The 13,471-nt window shown below is 43.2% G+C and overlaps 1 protein-coding gene across 4 annotated transcripts in view; it reads right to left on the bottom strand.

Annotated features, from left to right (window-relative positions):
• The window catches only part of ntrk3b (neurotrophic tyrosine kinase, receptor, type 3b), a 368,425-nt gene extending 357,715 nt beyond the window's left edge, over window positions 1–10,710 (bottom strand). Inside the window, exon 1 of one of the 4 annotated variants that reach the window (XM_070554718.1) lies at window positions 9,974–10,710. In XM_070554718.1, coding sequence (XP_070410819.1) covers window positions 9,974–10,209 — 236 coding nt within the window. In that variant the 5' untranslated portion in view covers window positions 10,210–10,710. The remainder of the gene's footprint in view (window positions 1–9,973) is intronic. The other 3 variants (XM_070554717.1, XM_070554719.1, XM_070554720.1) reach the window with 3 other exon arrangements.
• Window positions 10,711–13,471: the final 2,761 nt, after the last annotated feature.

The raw sequence follows: 13,471 nt of genomic DNA, 5'->3' as shown, positions 1-13,471 counted from the left end.
GCACTAACTGTTAACTTGATGCTACGAATAACGCTAAAATGACCCTAAAATCATTGTAGAGATTTTGGGGTGTTTGACATTAAAAAGCAAACACAACTCTAATCTCAATCGGTTTTGAAGTACAGCATAGAGGATGTGAGATTACACAGGACAGGCAGTATAGTCTGAGATGTTTTGGTAGGACACACACACACACACACACACACACACACACACACACATAGAGCTGAACTCAGATACTCAGAGGATCACACAAGACACACAGTGAACTCACTCTAACACAAACAGCACGATGAACAAATGCTGGTGCATGAACCAGTCTGTGCCCACACTAGTGCAAAACGAGTTGAGCTTAGATTACCTTAAACAGCTACTTAAGCTCGCACTAGTCTACACACTGCAGGATGCACTCACGTTATCATGCTCAACTCCAAAACATGTTAGCACACAGAGCAACTTGAGCTGAACTGGACAGCAAACTGACCTCAGAACAGAACACACCATAAGTTGAACTCACTGCAAATCGAGCTCATCGTAACACATGCACCAAGTTCGCCCTCGCCTACACAACAGGTTAAGTACACACTGATGTTCACAAGTTGAGCTAACAATAGTACACTCAAGTCTGGGCAATTCTACTTATTCTAGCAATTTCAGCTCACATTACAGCACAAACGACAAATTCAGCTCATGCAGCCCACACCAAGAGAGGAGCTCACGTTGCACACTAACGTTGATGCCCACTTGGTTTAATGCTGTTTTTTTATGTTTAAGTAGCTTCTCAACTAGCGATTGTCGATATTGGCTTTGTTTTTACCAATATCTGATAAACCGATATATCGACTCTTAATTTCCGATGCAGACATAAACCGATAGTGACTGAGTTCCCATCTCATAAAAATAAAACTAGAACATTTTAGGTTACTAACATCCCATATCTCCTTCCATACATGCCTAAAGCGAGTAACTGAAAAAGTGTCATATTTAAAGTCTCCAACAGCAGCTGAATCTCTTCTCCCTGAGTGTGACACTAAGGTATGTGTGTTAGTTGGCAACGTATTTTTCTTTTTCTGTATGTTGCAGCTATGGTGATAAAACATGTATTAAGATCTTAAGATGACAAAAACGAGCCTTGGGGAAAGATTCTGGTTCTGTTTCAGTCGTCTGCTAGCTTCTACTTCCTCAGTGGTGTCAAATAAACAAAAGTATCTCCGAAACGTTCCTTCGGATCTGTTAATCTCACATTTTGAGAGAGAGGAGAAGTAGCTGAGGAGTTTGATGTAAGTGTATGATTTGTAAAAGTTGGGTCACTAAATAACTGAAAACGGATACAGATATTATCTGATATTAAATGTTAATGCCGATATCGGACGATTCTAATATTAGACTAATGATATTGAACATCCCGATTCTCAACTCATGATCGGAGCTGAAGAAGCCTTTTGAGCGAGGAGTGAAATCTCTTTAACCAACAGGAGGGGTAAGTTGGTGCAGTTCTCACAACACAAGAAGTCCAGTTGTCTTTTTTGACTTTCTGACTCCAGGGATTGCAGTGAGTGCCAACACGGAGTCACGTAAATGATTGGATAATGTCTGAGTGCTGTGGAACGTAAGAGTTTTGAATTCTTGGTCTTCGTTTTTCAGAAAGCTTAAAAAGATACTCAAACACAGAAGAAGGTTTTAACTCCGACACTTCTAACAAAGGAAAACTCAGAAGTGCTCGAGGACCTCTTAAAACAAAATCCACACGTGCAGAATGTTTTAGAGTACGTGTTCAAGTGCTGCTCACAACCTTAGCTGAACTCTGTAAATGTGACAACAATCCAGCTAAATTGTGTAACTTTTCAATAACATTCTCTATTCAGAGGCATTTTGCACTATTTCTACACTGGAATCTCAAGTCAGATACAGTACGTGGGCTGCACATGAGTTACAGAGGCAGAGGAAACACTGGGATTATGTAATCTAGTAATGCTCAGTGTCTGAACCGAGGGACATTTTCAGCCCACACATGTCACCTAAGCAGAGCCAGGACACAATCTTGTATGGAACACGTATATTTGGCAGAATCTGCAAGCCTTTTTTAAATAAACAGTATTCTTCAGAGCTCTATCATTTCAGGTGCAGTTTTAACAGACTCTTAGGCCTAGTCCACACGTAGCCGGGGCTTTTTAAAAACGAACATCCGCCCCTCCAAAAACTTGCATCCACACATCCGCGTTTTAAAAACAAACTCTGTCCACACGTACCCGGATAAATACGTTGTTAAGGACATGCCAGACCTGTAGGCGGCAGTACTTCCCCCGTTCTTAACCTCGTCCTTCGTCTGTGGTCTTCCGCAAGGAGCAGTAATTCAGCTTGCAAAAACAAACGAGCAAAAAGCGCTTGGACAATTGATAAAGCGAGCGCAGCTCTGAGGGCATCCATGCTGTCGGCTAGTGTAAACACAGGTCGCACACGTGATGTCAGCATTTTTTTGTCGTGGAAAGTGACGTTGCGGACCTTAAAACTCCGGTTTTGTCCGTCCACACGCAGACACCCAAAACGGAGAAAACGCAGATCTTCACTTTGGCCGGAGTTTTTAAAAAACTCCGTTTTCGTGTGGATGACAGGCCAAAACGTAGAAAAATATCTACGTTTTGGCAGATCCCCGGCTACATGTGGACAGGGCCTTATTTGGGGGAGAAAAGGTGAAAACAGTGTTTAACAGTTAAATACTGAAGGAAAAGTGGGTCTAAAAGCTTTAGACTTGGTCCAAAAAATAACCTTCAACATTTCAAGGTGAGACTTTCTCCAAGAGGCAGGTCCAGGGAAGTATACGACTCATGGAGCGTTTGAGACGAGAGCTCTTCAAAAAGAGGAGATGCTCTCCTTTACAGACGGGACGATCGAGATTTTAAAGATGTTAAATGACAACCTTCAAGCTGAGTTTGGCAGCAGAGATTAACGGTAAACCGTTTAAGAGACTGGGATTCTAGTTTTGTTTGCAGATAAACAGATGGCAATTTTATAATCCACATGTGTAAATCTCTCTGAAGAAAGATGGAGCACGGGTACTTCAGTGACTCCTCGTCTCAAAGGCAAACAGCGGACATTTTCTTCCTTTACGCTGAAATTTTAAAAGAACACAAACATCACGTAAAATTAAGCAGAGATGGAGATAAGCAGAGATGGAGATAAGCATTTGGATTGGGTTGTTTTTTTTATTTTGAAAATGTGGCTTTGGGCCTTTTGAAGTCGTTTTTAAAATTAGAATTCAATTTGTAATTTCCTAATTTGTGGTACATTGATTTACCTTGAAGAGACATTTCTGTGTTGCAGTGATGAAGAGTGTTTGACCAGTGACTGATGATGAAGATTTTTGCTCAATTCTGATTGGCTGTTCAAACGGAGAGGAGAGAAATAACCAGTAAATGTTTCAGGAGCCACTGGACCTTAGAGCAACACACAGACGTTTGACCTGCGTCGCATTTTAATTTGTCTTCTTTTTTGTAGAAATCTATATTTGAGTTTACCTTTTATTTGTGTTTACAATAAACAGCAAAAAATGAAGAACTGTTTTAAGACTTTTATCGCAGATGTGCGCATGTGGAGTACAACACAGTTTTAGGTCCAGAGCTAGAGGGTCAGCCCTGCTGCACCTGCAGGGCCCGTGCCTTGATTTGCATCATTTGTACATAAAAATACACTTTTAGATTTGTTCTGATTATACTTTTAATATAACCAGAAAAATGTTAACATTCTGCAGCCAAAAGCATCATCGAACTTTATCTTTGCATAACTAAAATCAAAATGTATTTGTTAAAGCACATTTGTGTTGGGTTGTGACTAAACAGTTTGTCAGTAGGCCATTTAAAACTGGTGTAGGTGTTTGTGTTCCTGTGCATGCAACATAAATCCAGATTAAAGAAGCACCTGGTTAAGCCTGGTTTATATAAAGTTATTAAAAATACGTTTTTATTTCTGTGCCTTCTGGCTCAGCAGCTTCAATCTTCATGGTAATAACGTGTCTGCAGCTACAGGATTATTTCACGAATAAATCACCATTTATTGTTATGCCTCTGCAGGATTTATGGCAAAGTTACAGGTTGACTATTATAGCATAAAAAGATGAGAGATGTACCATTCACACTTTATCTTTAACCAGCAGTCGCAGATTGATTATCTCTCCAGACCCTTTTCGTAGCAGGTATGGAGCCGTGTCACAGCAGGAGGCCAACAGCAGCATCAAGTCGTTTCAGTGAGCCAGCAGGCGCAACACGAGGACCTGAGTGGATTGCAGCCATTATTCACCTGACTGACACCTGCGTTTTTCCTGCATCACTACGTCGAAATGCTAGCTATGAATCCAAGAATTGGCAGCGACTGCATGTTGTTGAATAAAAGGATCAAATTCAGATCCCAGGAGATGGAGGAAAAAGAAAGGCTCTGTAATAACCGTACAGACCAGTGGCTGAAGCAGATTATAGCATGAAACTGTGATTGTGTGAAACCTAGCGGAGTCTGAGGGCATACTCTGTGTTAACTCTTTTTTTAAACCACAGACCCTTTTCACAATCTACAGTAATAGAAAACCTTTCTTACAGTAAGCACTGCAGGCTGTGCAGCGGCTGACTTAGAAAGCATTTTTCTTCACAGCACCTTGGGGACGCACACATCACGACAGCGTCACTGAAAGCAGTAACTACAACCTTACTAAATGTGGAATCCAGATTGTAAAATAACAGCCGTGTTTTATCGCATTTAGCTTTTTGTTCTATTTAATTAACTTTTAACACCTTCCTCAACTTCATCAGAAGCTCAGGTGCAAAGCATCATCTTAAAAAACATGATTAGAAAGAGACTAATATCACAAGATCATAAAACAGTAAAAAACAACAGATTAAAGCAATCAGTAAAACAGGAAGAGATTAGGATTATCCAATCAAAACAAGAGACGAGGAAAAGAACTATTTAAAAGAAATCAAAAACAGTAAGGCCAATGTCATGGACCCTGTTTCTGAAAGACTCCTAAATAAAAGTCAGTCTCCAAGAATGACTTGTGCTTAATAGCGACTCCTTCTACTGAGTTGGGGCCAAAACCGAGAATGCACGGCCAGCCCTCGATCTGTATTCGGAGCGAGGGACAACCAGCAACTCCTCCTCAGCTGAGTTAAGCATCCGTGGCGTGCCTGTGCGTTTTAGAGAGAGTCACGCCCGTCTACTGGGGCTAAAAACGCTATTTTCTAATCCCGTTTGTTATGTTTCATGACGTGTGATGTCCGTGAATTTTAAAGACACATTTTGATGCCAATAAAGCGCTTATTATCAACTGGGGAAAAAGTTATTTTAGGTTTTGTGTGAAAATACAACCAGGACTACAAATGCATATCACCAAATGTACGTCATCGAACCAGACGCGGAGAAGAACACACGGAAAATGGTTGTAAATTCAGCAAACTTCAAATTCAAAGAACCACCATAAATCTGGCCAAGTGGTGAGTAGCCGCTACGCTTGGGGAGAGGACATTGTATGGTGAAGCCATGTATGCGACGTGCCGATGTCTAATTTGTAGTCATGCTAATTACAAACGTTTACAAGCTGATAAATCTCAAAGTACATGACAGGCGTGGTCAAAGCACACGTCATCATTTTTCATTTAGACTGATGTACAACATATGTGTGATGCAGGTCGTAAGGCAAAGCGGATAAGAAAGCAACTCTTTTAGTTCTGTTTACTTTTTTCCTTTTATCGTTCCTCCAAAGACCCAAGAGCCGACCGGAGAGGGAGGAGACTTAGACTCCCTGTTACATTAAAAACGGGGAGAAGAAGAAGAAAATATCATTTCTATAGCACCTCTCAAGATAAAAATCACGAGGCGCTTCACAAAAACAAAAAATGTAAAAATATGAAAAAGCATTTAGAAAATGTTTAAAAATATATTCAAAATGAGCAAAAATAGACAATTGTGATTAAAAAAATGTTAAGAAAGAGAGAGAGTGAACAGGAAAGAGGGAAATCAGTGGATCCTGAGGGAGGTGGAATAGGTGGGGAGAGCAGAATAAAGAGAGGGTCATGAAGGTCACACAAAAGCCAGCTTGAACAGGTGAGTCTTCAGCTGCTTTTTATAGGAGACCACTGAGTCCACTGATCTCAGACTCAGGGAGAGAGAGGTCCAGAGTCTGGAGGCCACAGCAGCAGATGATCTGTCACCTTTGGTCTTTAGCCTGGTGCTGCACAACCAGTAGGCTTTGATCACTGGACCTCAGGGACCTGCTGGGGGTGTAGGGACTGAGAAGATCACCAATGTAAGATGGTGCTTGTCCATGTAAGGCCCTATAGACCAGAACCAGGATCTTGAAATGGACCCTGAAGTTGACTGGCAGCCAGTGAAGCTGGAGGAGAAGCGGGGTGATGTGGGTGTGTTTGGAGGACTCGGTCAGAAGCCGAGCACAGGCATTCTGAACCACCTGTAGACGGTCATTTAGACATGAAATTTTAGTCAAATAATGATAAACCATACCACAAAATATATGGTAAAAATATAATCTAATTATATAAATAGAAATGTTGGATCCACCCATCCTTAACTGGGGTCAGGTGGGGCCAACCCAGACTTCCCTCTCCCCTGCTACTTGATCCAGCTCCTCTGGGTGGAACCCCAAGGCGTTCCCTTCTGGCTCGGCTCTCTCTTCACCACGACAGACCGGTACAACGCCGGCATCGCTGCAGATGCAGCACCAATCCCCCTACTGTATTGATCTCAAGCTCCAACTTTCTCTCACTTGTGAACAAGACCCTGATTTTCTTAAACTCCTCCGCTTGGGGCAGGACCTCATCCCTGACCCGGAGAAGGCATTCTACCCTTCCCGGACTCAAGACCATGGTCTCATATTTAGAGCAGTTGATTCTCATCCCAGCTGCTTCACACTCAGTTGTGAACCGCTCCAGCAAAAGCTGGAGATCACTGTCTGATGAAGCTAACAGGACTACACCATCTGCAAAAAGCAGAGACCTGATCCTTGGGCCATAAATGTTAGAGCTAAAACCAAACATGTAGCTAACTAACGCAATTAGTTTAACCAAAATAAAAGCAGGGTGAAGAGATTCCCAATCTATGCTCTGAGTCCTTTTAACCAGGAGAACCAAATAGGGATAATGGTGATGATGATGATGATGATGGTGGTGGTGGTGGTTGAATGGACTGACATAATCTTACCCATAAATGTGCTGATGTAGTCTTCATCCCACTTTTATTTTGAAAAGCTACTTTCCTCTTCCTACATACACTTGCATGTTAACCTAATGTTTAGTTAAACAATCACCATAATTGCATGAAAACATCAATATTTACATGTACCTTTGTGTATTCTGTTAAGATGTACCTGTTTTTAATCGTTGTATATTTGAACACGACTCTAAATGATAATTGTTGACACATTTAGTTGAAGATGAATGAGTAAAGTTTAACTCCATTTCTTTTCTCTCAAACTAATTTCTTTTGGTATCCCATAATTTATCGGTTACTTTAGCAGGTGTTGTGTTCTCATTTCCAAACATAACCTGGTCGAGAGGCCCTGATATGTTCAAAAACACATACAAGCTATCTAAAGATCTTTATGTGTGATGTTGTGGAGAAGAACTCATAATTAGTGACGCACTCACACAACAGGGACCTGATCGATGCTGTACCACCTTTGAGTCTTCTTCGAGTCAGGTCACAAACAGGAACCAGATGAAACCAGTTCAGATTTAAATGGTTGGGACCACAGCGGACTGCCTTCATGCCAGCTCAAGCTAAGAAACAGTATTAGGAATATATGCAGCATGAGGAAGGCACGATGAAACCTTGTGTGACATGTTTGATTAGTGATTCTGGCTAAACAGAGGAACTGAACTCTTTGTTTAAAACTGGTTTAGCATAAAAAGTGGTGTTGAGAATAAAATGAAAAGTCACAAAACCTTTAAAAAGGCAGAAAAATAAAATAAAACAACCTGCAGCCATAACGTCTCCAGAGGTGGAAATACTGAGTGGGTTTCTGTGCTCAGCTCACAGCCACACTTCCACAAACCAGGAAAAAAGCTTCGGCTGCTCTCAGAAAATCACACACACCCTACCAACACACACACACGTATCACAGTGAGGCCTGATCTTATCCGCTTCATGCAGCGATGCTTCTTATGATGAATCTCTAACGTGAGAAAACTGTAAAACTATTATCTGGACTTGGCAGTTCTCTATGAGTGACCAGTACACCCTCTCACAACACACACCAACGTCTCTCTCTCTCTCTCTCTCTCTCTCTCTCTCTCTCTCTCTCTCTCTCTTCCTGTTGCTGCTGGTCGGTGTCGTTTCACTTAGCTTTGGCTATTTTTTTGTTTCAGACAAATGGAAGAAAACTATTTCCTGTCATGGATCTTCCTCCTTAAAAAGAGCGAGGATGGAGGACCACTTGTGGTGTACGTGGGCTCAGCCTCTGCCTGCCTCCTATTACTATGGATACCATTTGCAAAGCCTATCTGGACAGTAATAAATTAGCACGGAGCATGAAATTGCAGTTCTGATGATAATTAGCAGAGATTCGATAGGTGATTGTGTGCTGAATGTAAATCGGATGTGTGAGTCTGTGTGACATTGGGTGGTGTGGTCTCTGAGAGGCTGTCATTGAGCTGCTGGTGGTGCTGGGAGGATGGTGCTGTCCATGCTGAGCAGCAAAAGGGGCTGTGGGTGTCTGGCTGGGAATGCACAATTAGTCCTGGGTCAGTTGCATCGGGTTCTCTCAAAGGCAAACAAGACGATGAGTGCGTGACTTTGTGGAAAAAGCATGGGGGGGGGGGGGGGGGGGGGTGATGAAAAGGGATGGAGCAGGTTGGAGGTAATCTGTATGCACCGGGTCATCCTCCGGTCACACTAATCACTAACAGTGATTACCTCTGGTGGTTTTTGCCTTAATGCAGCTGAGTTAAACCGGTTCTAACAAACAGGCAGCATTCTGATAAAACAGTCAAGTAAATGACTCCTGCGTGTGTGTTCGAGGCTCCGGAAGCACATTCAGGGTACCAGGGTACCCTCTAGTGGCCCGGGCGGGCGGTGAACCGTGGCACCAAATAACTTGCTGTCTGATGGAAGGGAAACGGGGTGGAGAGGTCCCGGGAAGCCGTGCGGGGATTCCGCTGCATTAGAACGGGAGGTGTTTACTTTATATGCAAATCAGCCTCCATCACTCAGATTTTAAGGCACGATAACCCCCCTCCCCCCACCCCTTCTTCCCCTGACTTTTCAAGAAAGAAAGCTTTGATGTTGGGAGGAGGGATCGGTGCCAGGGAAAGGGGGGAGGCGGATGCAGAATGAAAATGTAGCTACTTCTGGGGGTGTGTGGGAGTGCGGGATGGAGGGGGGGGGGGGGGGGGGGGGTTCTAAAATCCTAACCCATCTCAGAATAATAATCTGCAGCTACACCAGAGCCACAAGTGACCCCCATTCCTCCCCCTTTGCATCATCCGGACCGGATGTGATAAAGTTTGAGAGGGACGCATCCTCCTCACTGCACCATTTATTTCTGCTTTCATCGGGTTTAGCGAGTCGGAACCGACCGTGCAGGTCGGGAATCAAGTGGATGAGTTGACCTGCATCATCCCTGTGTGTTGGCCATTCTCAGGCCTGCGGGGCTACAGCCGAGAGCCAACTTTATGGGATCACAAGGGGACCGAAATTCACCAGAAGGAGTGGGCGCAATTTCTCTCGTTTTGCACAAGAACGCGCACGTTTCTGCTCCAGCCACCACGAGCACCAGGAGGCTGCTGGAAGTGAGAAAAGTCTCAGAACCAACGCGCGCGCACACGCACACACACACACGCACACACACACACACACACACACACACACACACACACACACACACACACACACACACACACGTCAAATCACAGCAGGCGGCGGCTCTGATCAATGAATGATTCAGAAACGCGCAGCATAAACCGCAGCTACTTACATGGTGGTGATGTTTTTGAATAAGTCCGCGATATCCACGCTGGTCCCGTTGCTATCTTGCAAGGCGAGTAAAGGGAAAAACCGTTCATTGTCGGAGTTATTGCAATAGATCTCTGTTTGAGAGCAGCTGCACATCGGCGGGCAGTCCAGCATGGAGCTCAGGTAGTCCTGGAAAACACTCATCAGAAACAAAACCCTCCACCAGCAAATCCGGACCGAATGAAACCATAGATCCATGTCTCCGGGCAAAGTGGGGTGGAGGGGTGGGGGGGAGAAGTAGAAGGGCTCCCGATGTCCTCTGGGTTCGAGCAGAACAAGTGAAGAGGAGAGGAGTGTGGGAAGAAGGAAGGTAGAAAGGAAGGAAAGAGGATGACTGGTGCGCCTGTACAGAGGAGGCTCTGTGTGCGCGGCTCTGCCGTGGATGGATGCTGTAGTGTCCTTGCGCGTCAGAGATTGGGTGGGAAAAAGAGAGGAGGGGTGAGGGGGGAAGAAAGCCAAGACGCAACAAAAAAAAAAAAAAAACAGAACGAAATAAAAGCAAATCAACAATGGAAAAGCGCGATAATGTGAGCCTCCGCTCGTGTTTTCTGCCTAAGATTCACGGCGCTCCTCAGAATGCGGTGCTGATTCTGCTGATGATGCTGATGCCCGTCGCCTCTCCGAGCAGGACCAGGACGACTGGATAGAGAGCAGACGCAAAATGAGAAGTTAGAGCATCAAGTCCCTCCTACTGGCTACAGTCGTACTGACACCTGCAGAAGCTGCATGCAATCAGCAGCGATCCACAGAGCCTGGCTGAGCTTCAGCACGCAGCAACACGAGGATTTCACAGCAAAGGGGATTTATGCACTACAGGAAATGATTACTCTTAGGTCTGATGGTCAATTGGAAATCAATGTTTTTCAATAAGAGGAAGGGATCAATAATATAACAAGCATTGACGCTAACCTACAATACCCACAATGCATTTTTGTATATCAAAATAGGTTTAATAAAGAGTTAATTATACATATTACATTATACACCACAGCACACCTGTGGAGTTAAATGAAGCCAGTACAATAGTTCTCAGAATCCCAGAGAGGTCTAAACCACAGTTTGTGTTTTCCCTATATTACTGAACTGTTAAAGCCTTATGCTCCAACCCGAGCCCTCAGGTCCACACACCAGAACCTTCTAGAAGTTCCAAAGACCAGATATAAAAGTCGAGGTAATCGCTCCTTCCAGACTGTTGCACCACGACTCTGGAATGATCGTCCTTTATCCTTACGTAGCTTTGATAGTCTGGACATTTTTTTAAAACAGCTAAAGACCCTTTTATTTAAAGCAGCTTTTAACTAAACCTTTTAGTTTCTTATTTTTAAGATTTTTCATCCATCCATCCATTTTCTGAACCCGCTTGCCCATGTAGGGTCGCGGGGGGAGGGGGGCAGTCCATTGCAGGGCAACACAGAGACACACAGGACAAACAATCATGCACACACACGCTCACACCTAAGGACAATTTAGACAGACCAATCAACCTATTGGTCATGTTTTTGGACTGTGGGAAGAAGCCGGAGTACCCGGAGAGAACCCATGCATGCACAGGGAGAACATACAAACTCCATGCAGAAAGATCCCAGGCTGGGAAGCGAACCCAGGACCTTCTCTAACCACTGCACCACTGAGCAGCATTTTTAATATTCTATGGTGTTAATTTATTTATGATTTTATTACTTTGTTTTATTTTGATCTATGTGAAACGCTTTGTGATTCTATGTCTGTGATAAGTGCTATATTAAATTTACTTACTACTTACCTACTTACACTATGGACTGGTCCCAGATAAGCTTTCTACCCCTGTTCTCCTCTTATTGTCAGGACAAGGTGGAATGTCAGTAGAGCTTGTGCTGATACTGGAGCATGTAGTGTGGTGAGAGAGAGAGACGTTGTTCAGAATGCAGTTTTATAGAGAATAAACCTTCATTATCCTCCATGGAACCAAAAGGAATAGAACATGTGCTGTGGCCTAGATTAGTGAAGATTCTCCCAGAAAAATCATGACTCTAATTTACATCATATCATAATGCTGGTACAATGACAAATAGCACGTCTATTATTTATTTATTATATGGTTGTTCTTCTGAATGCAGCACATTTAAGCGTACCTCCAATCCTCGTCGGGAGCATATGTAGCGTGTTAGGCCAATGGCGCGGTTTATTCACGAGCTCCATGGCCCGTCAGTCCACACCAGGAGCAGGTCAGAGTGGCTCACTGCTTGTCCGTGCACTTTGAGACTGGACATAGTTTTTAATGCTACCCCAAATAAATACAGTTGTGTGTTTTTTTTTCAACTGCGCTGTTTGACCTGCCTTAAATCTATAGTTAGAAGATCACATTTGGAGTCAGTGATAGATGCATTTATTACCTCACATTTGGATTATGCTAATTCACCGTACATTGGTGCTCCCGTTTCATCCTTGAACTGGCTGCAGATTGTGCTGAATGCTGCTGCAAGGTTTCTGACAAGCACCAGCAGACTTCGTCACTTTACACTGGGCTTGGCACATTTACAGTGGCTGTTGGTGACCTTCAGAAGAAAGGGTCGAACTCTGGGAACCGGTAATGGTTGTACCCTTTGTGCAGCAGTACGGGGACTAGGTATGGGTACCTTTGACATTTGAATCGATCCGGTACTAATTCCCGGTACCTATGAATCGATACCGGTACTTAACGGTACCAATTTTTGATACTTTTGAGTGTTTATTATTTTAAGTCTCTTTTATAATTAAATATATATTTTTCTCAATATATAACAACATTTGATAAATATCACGATAAATAACATTCAACTGTTTGTATTTTAACATCGTCCTTGTAGTTTTATAAGCTGATAATTAAACTGAAGCAAACATCTTTACTGTGAACTAAAATTACTGAGTATCTTCATTCCTTTTGCCGTCTTTTTTCATTTGATTTTTCCTACTGGGAAGTTAGAATTTCTGAGGAGAAAGCGAACGCACCATTAGCTGATAACAGTGGTAGCAATGGAAGCTAACATACCAAGCTAACGTTATCTTAAACAGTTTATTTAACTGCTGGAGCAGATTAAAACGATGAAGCCTCACACTTAGATCGTTGTCACTGGTTTCATCTTCACCCAATCACCCATCGCATTTAGTAAAGTGAAGCCAAACTTTAGAGCGCGTTCATGTTCTTCTAGTCGGGAATTCGGAGTTCCGAGGAGAAAGCGAATGCACCATTAGCGAAACGGAAGCTAACATATCAAGCTAATTATATTTAGATATATTTAGATTATATTTTATATTTAGAGTAAGATGAGGATGTCTCACTTAGATCGTTGTCGCTGGTTTCATCATCACCCAGTTACCCATCACATTTAGTGAAGTGGACCCAAGCTTTAGCGTGCGTTCTTTCCACCATGCTGCTCTGTTTACAACTGGTTTGCAGCGAGCAACGGCACAATGCTCTTGCGCATGCGCAGCTGTCTTGGCA

Source organism: Nothobranchius furzeri, chromosome 9 (genome assembly GCF_043380555.1).
Source record: "Nothobranchius furzeri strain GRZ-AD chromosome 9, NfurGRZ-RIMD1, whole genome shotgun sequence".
In the NCBI taxonomy this organism is placed as follows: Eukaryota; Metazoa; Chordata; class Actinopteri; order Cyprinodontiformes; family Nothobranchiidae; genus Nothobranchius; species Nothobranchius furzeri.
This window is presented reverse-complemented; position numbering and strand designations above follow the sequence as displayed.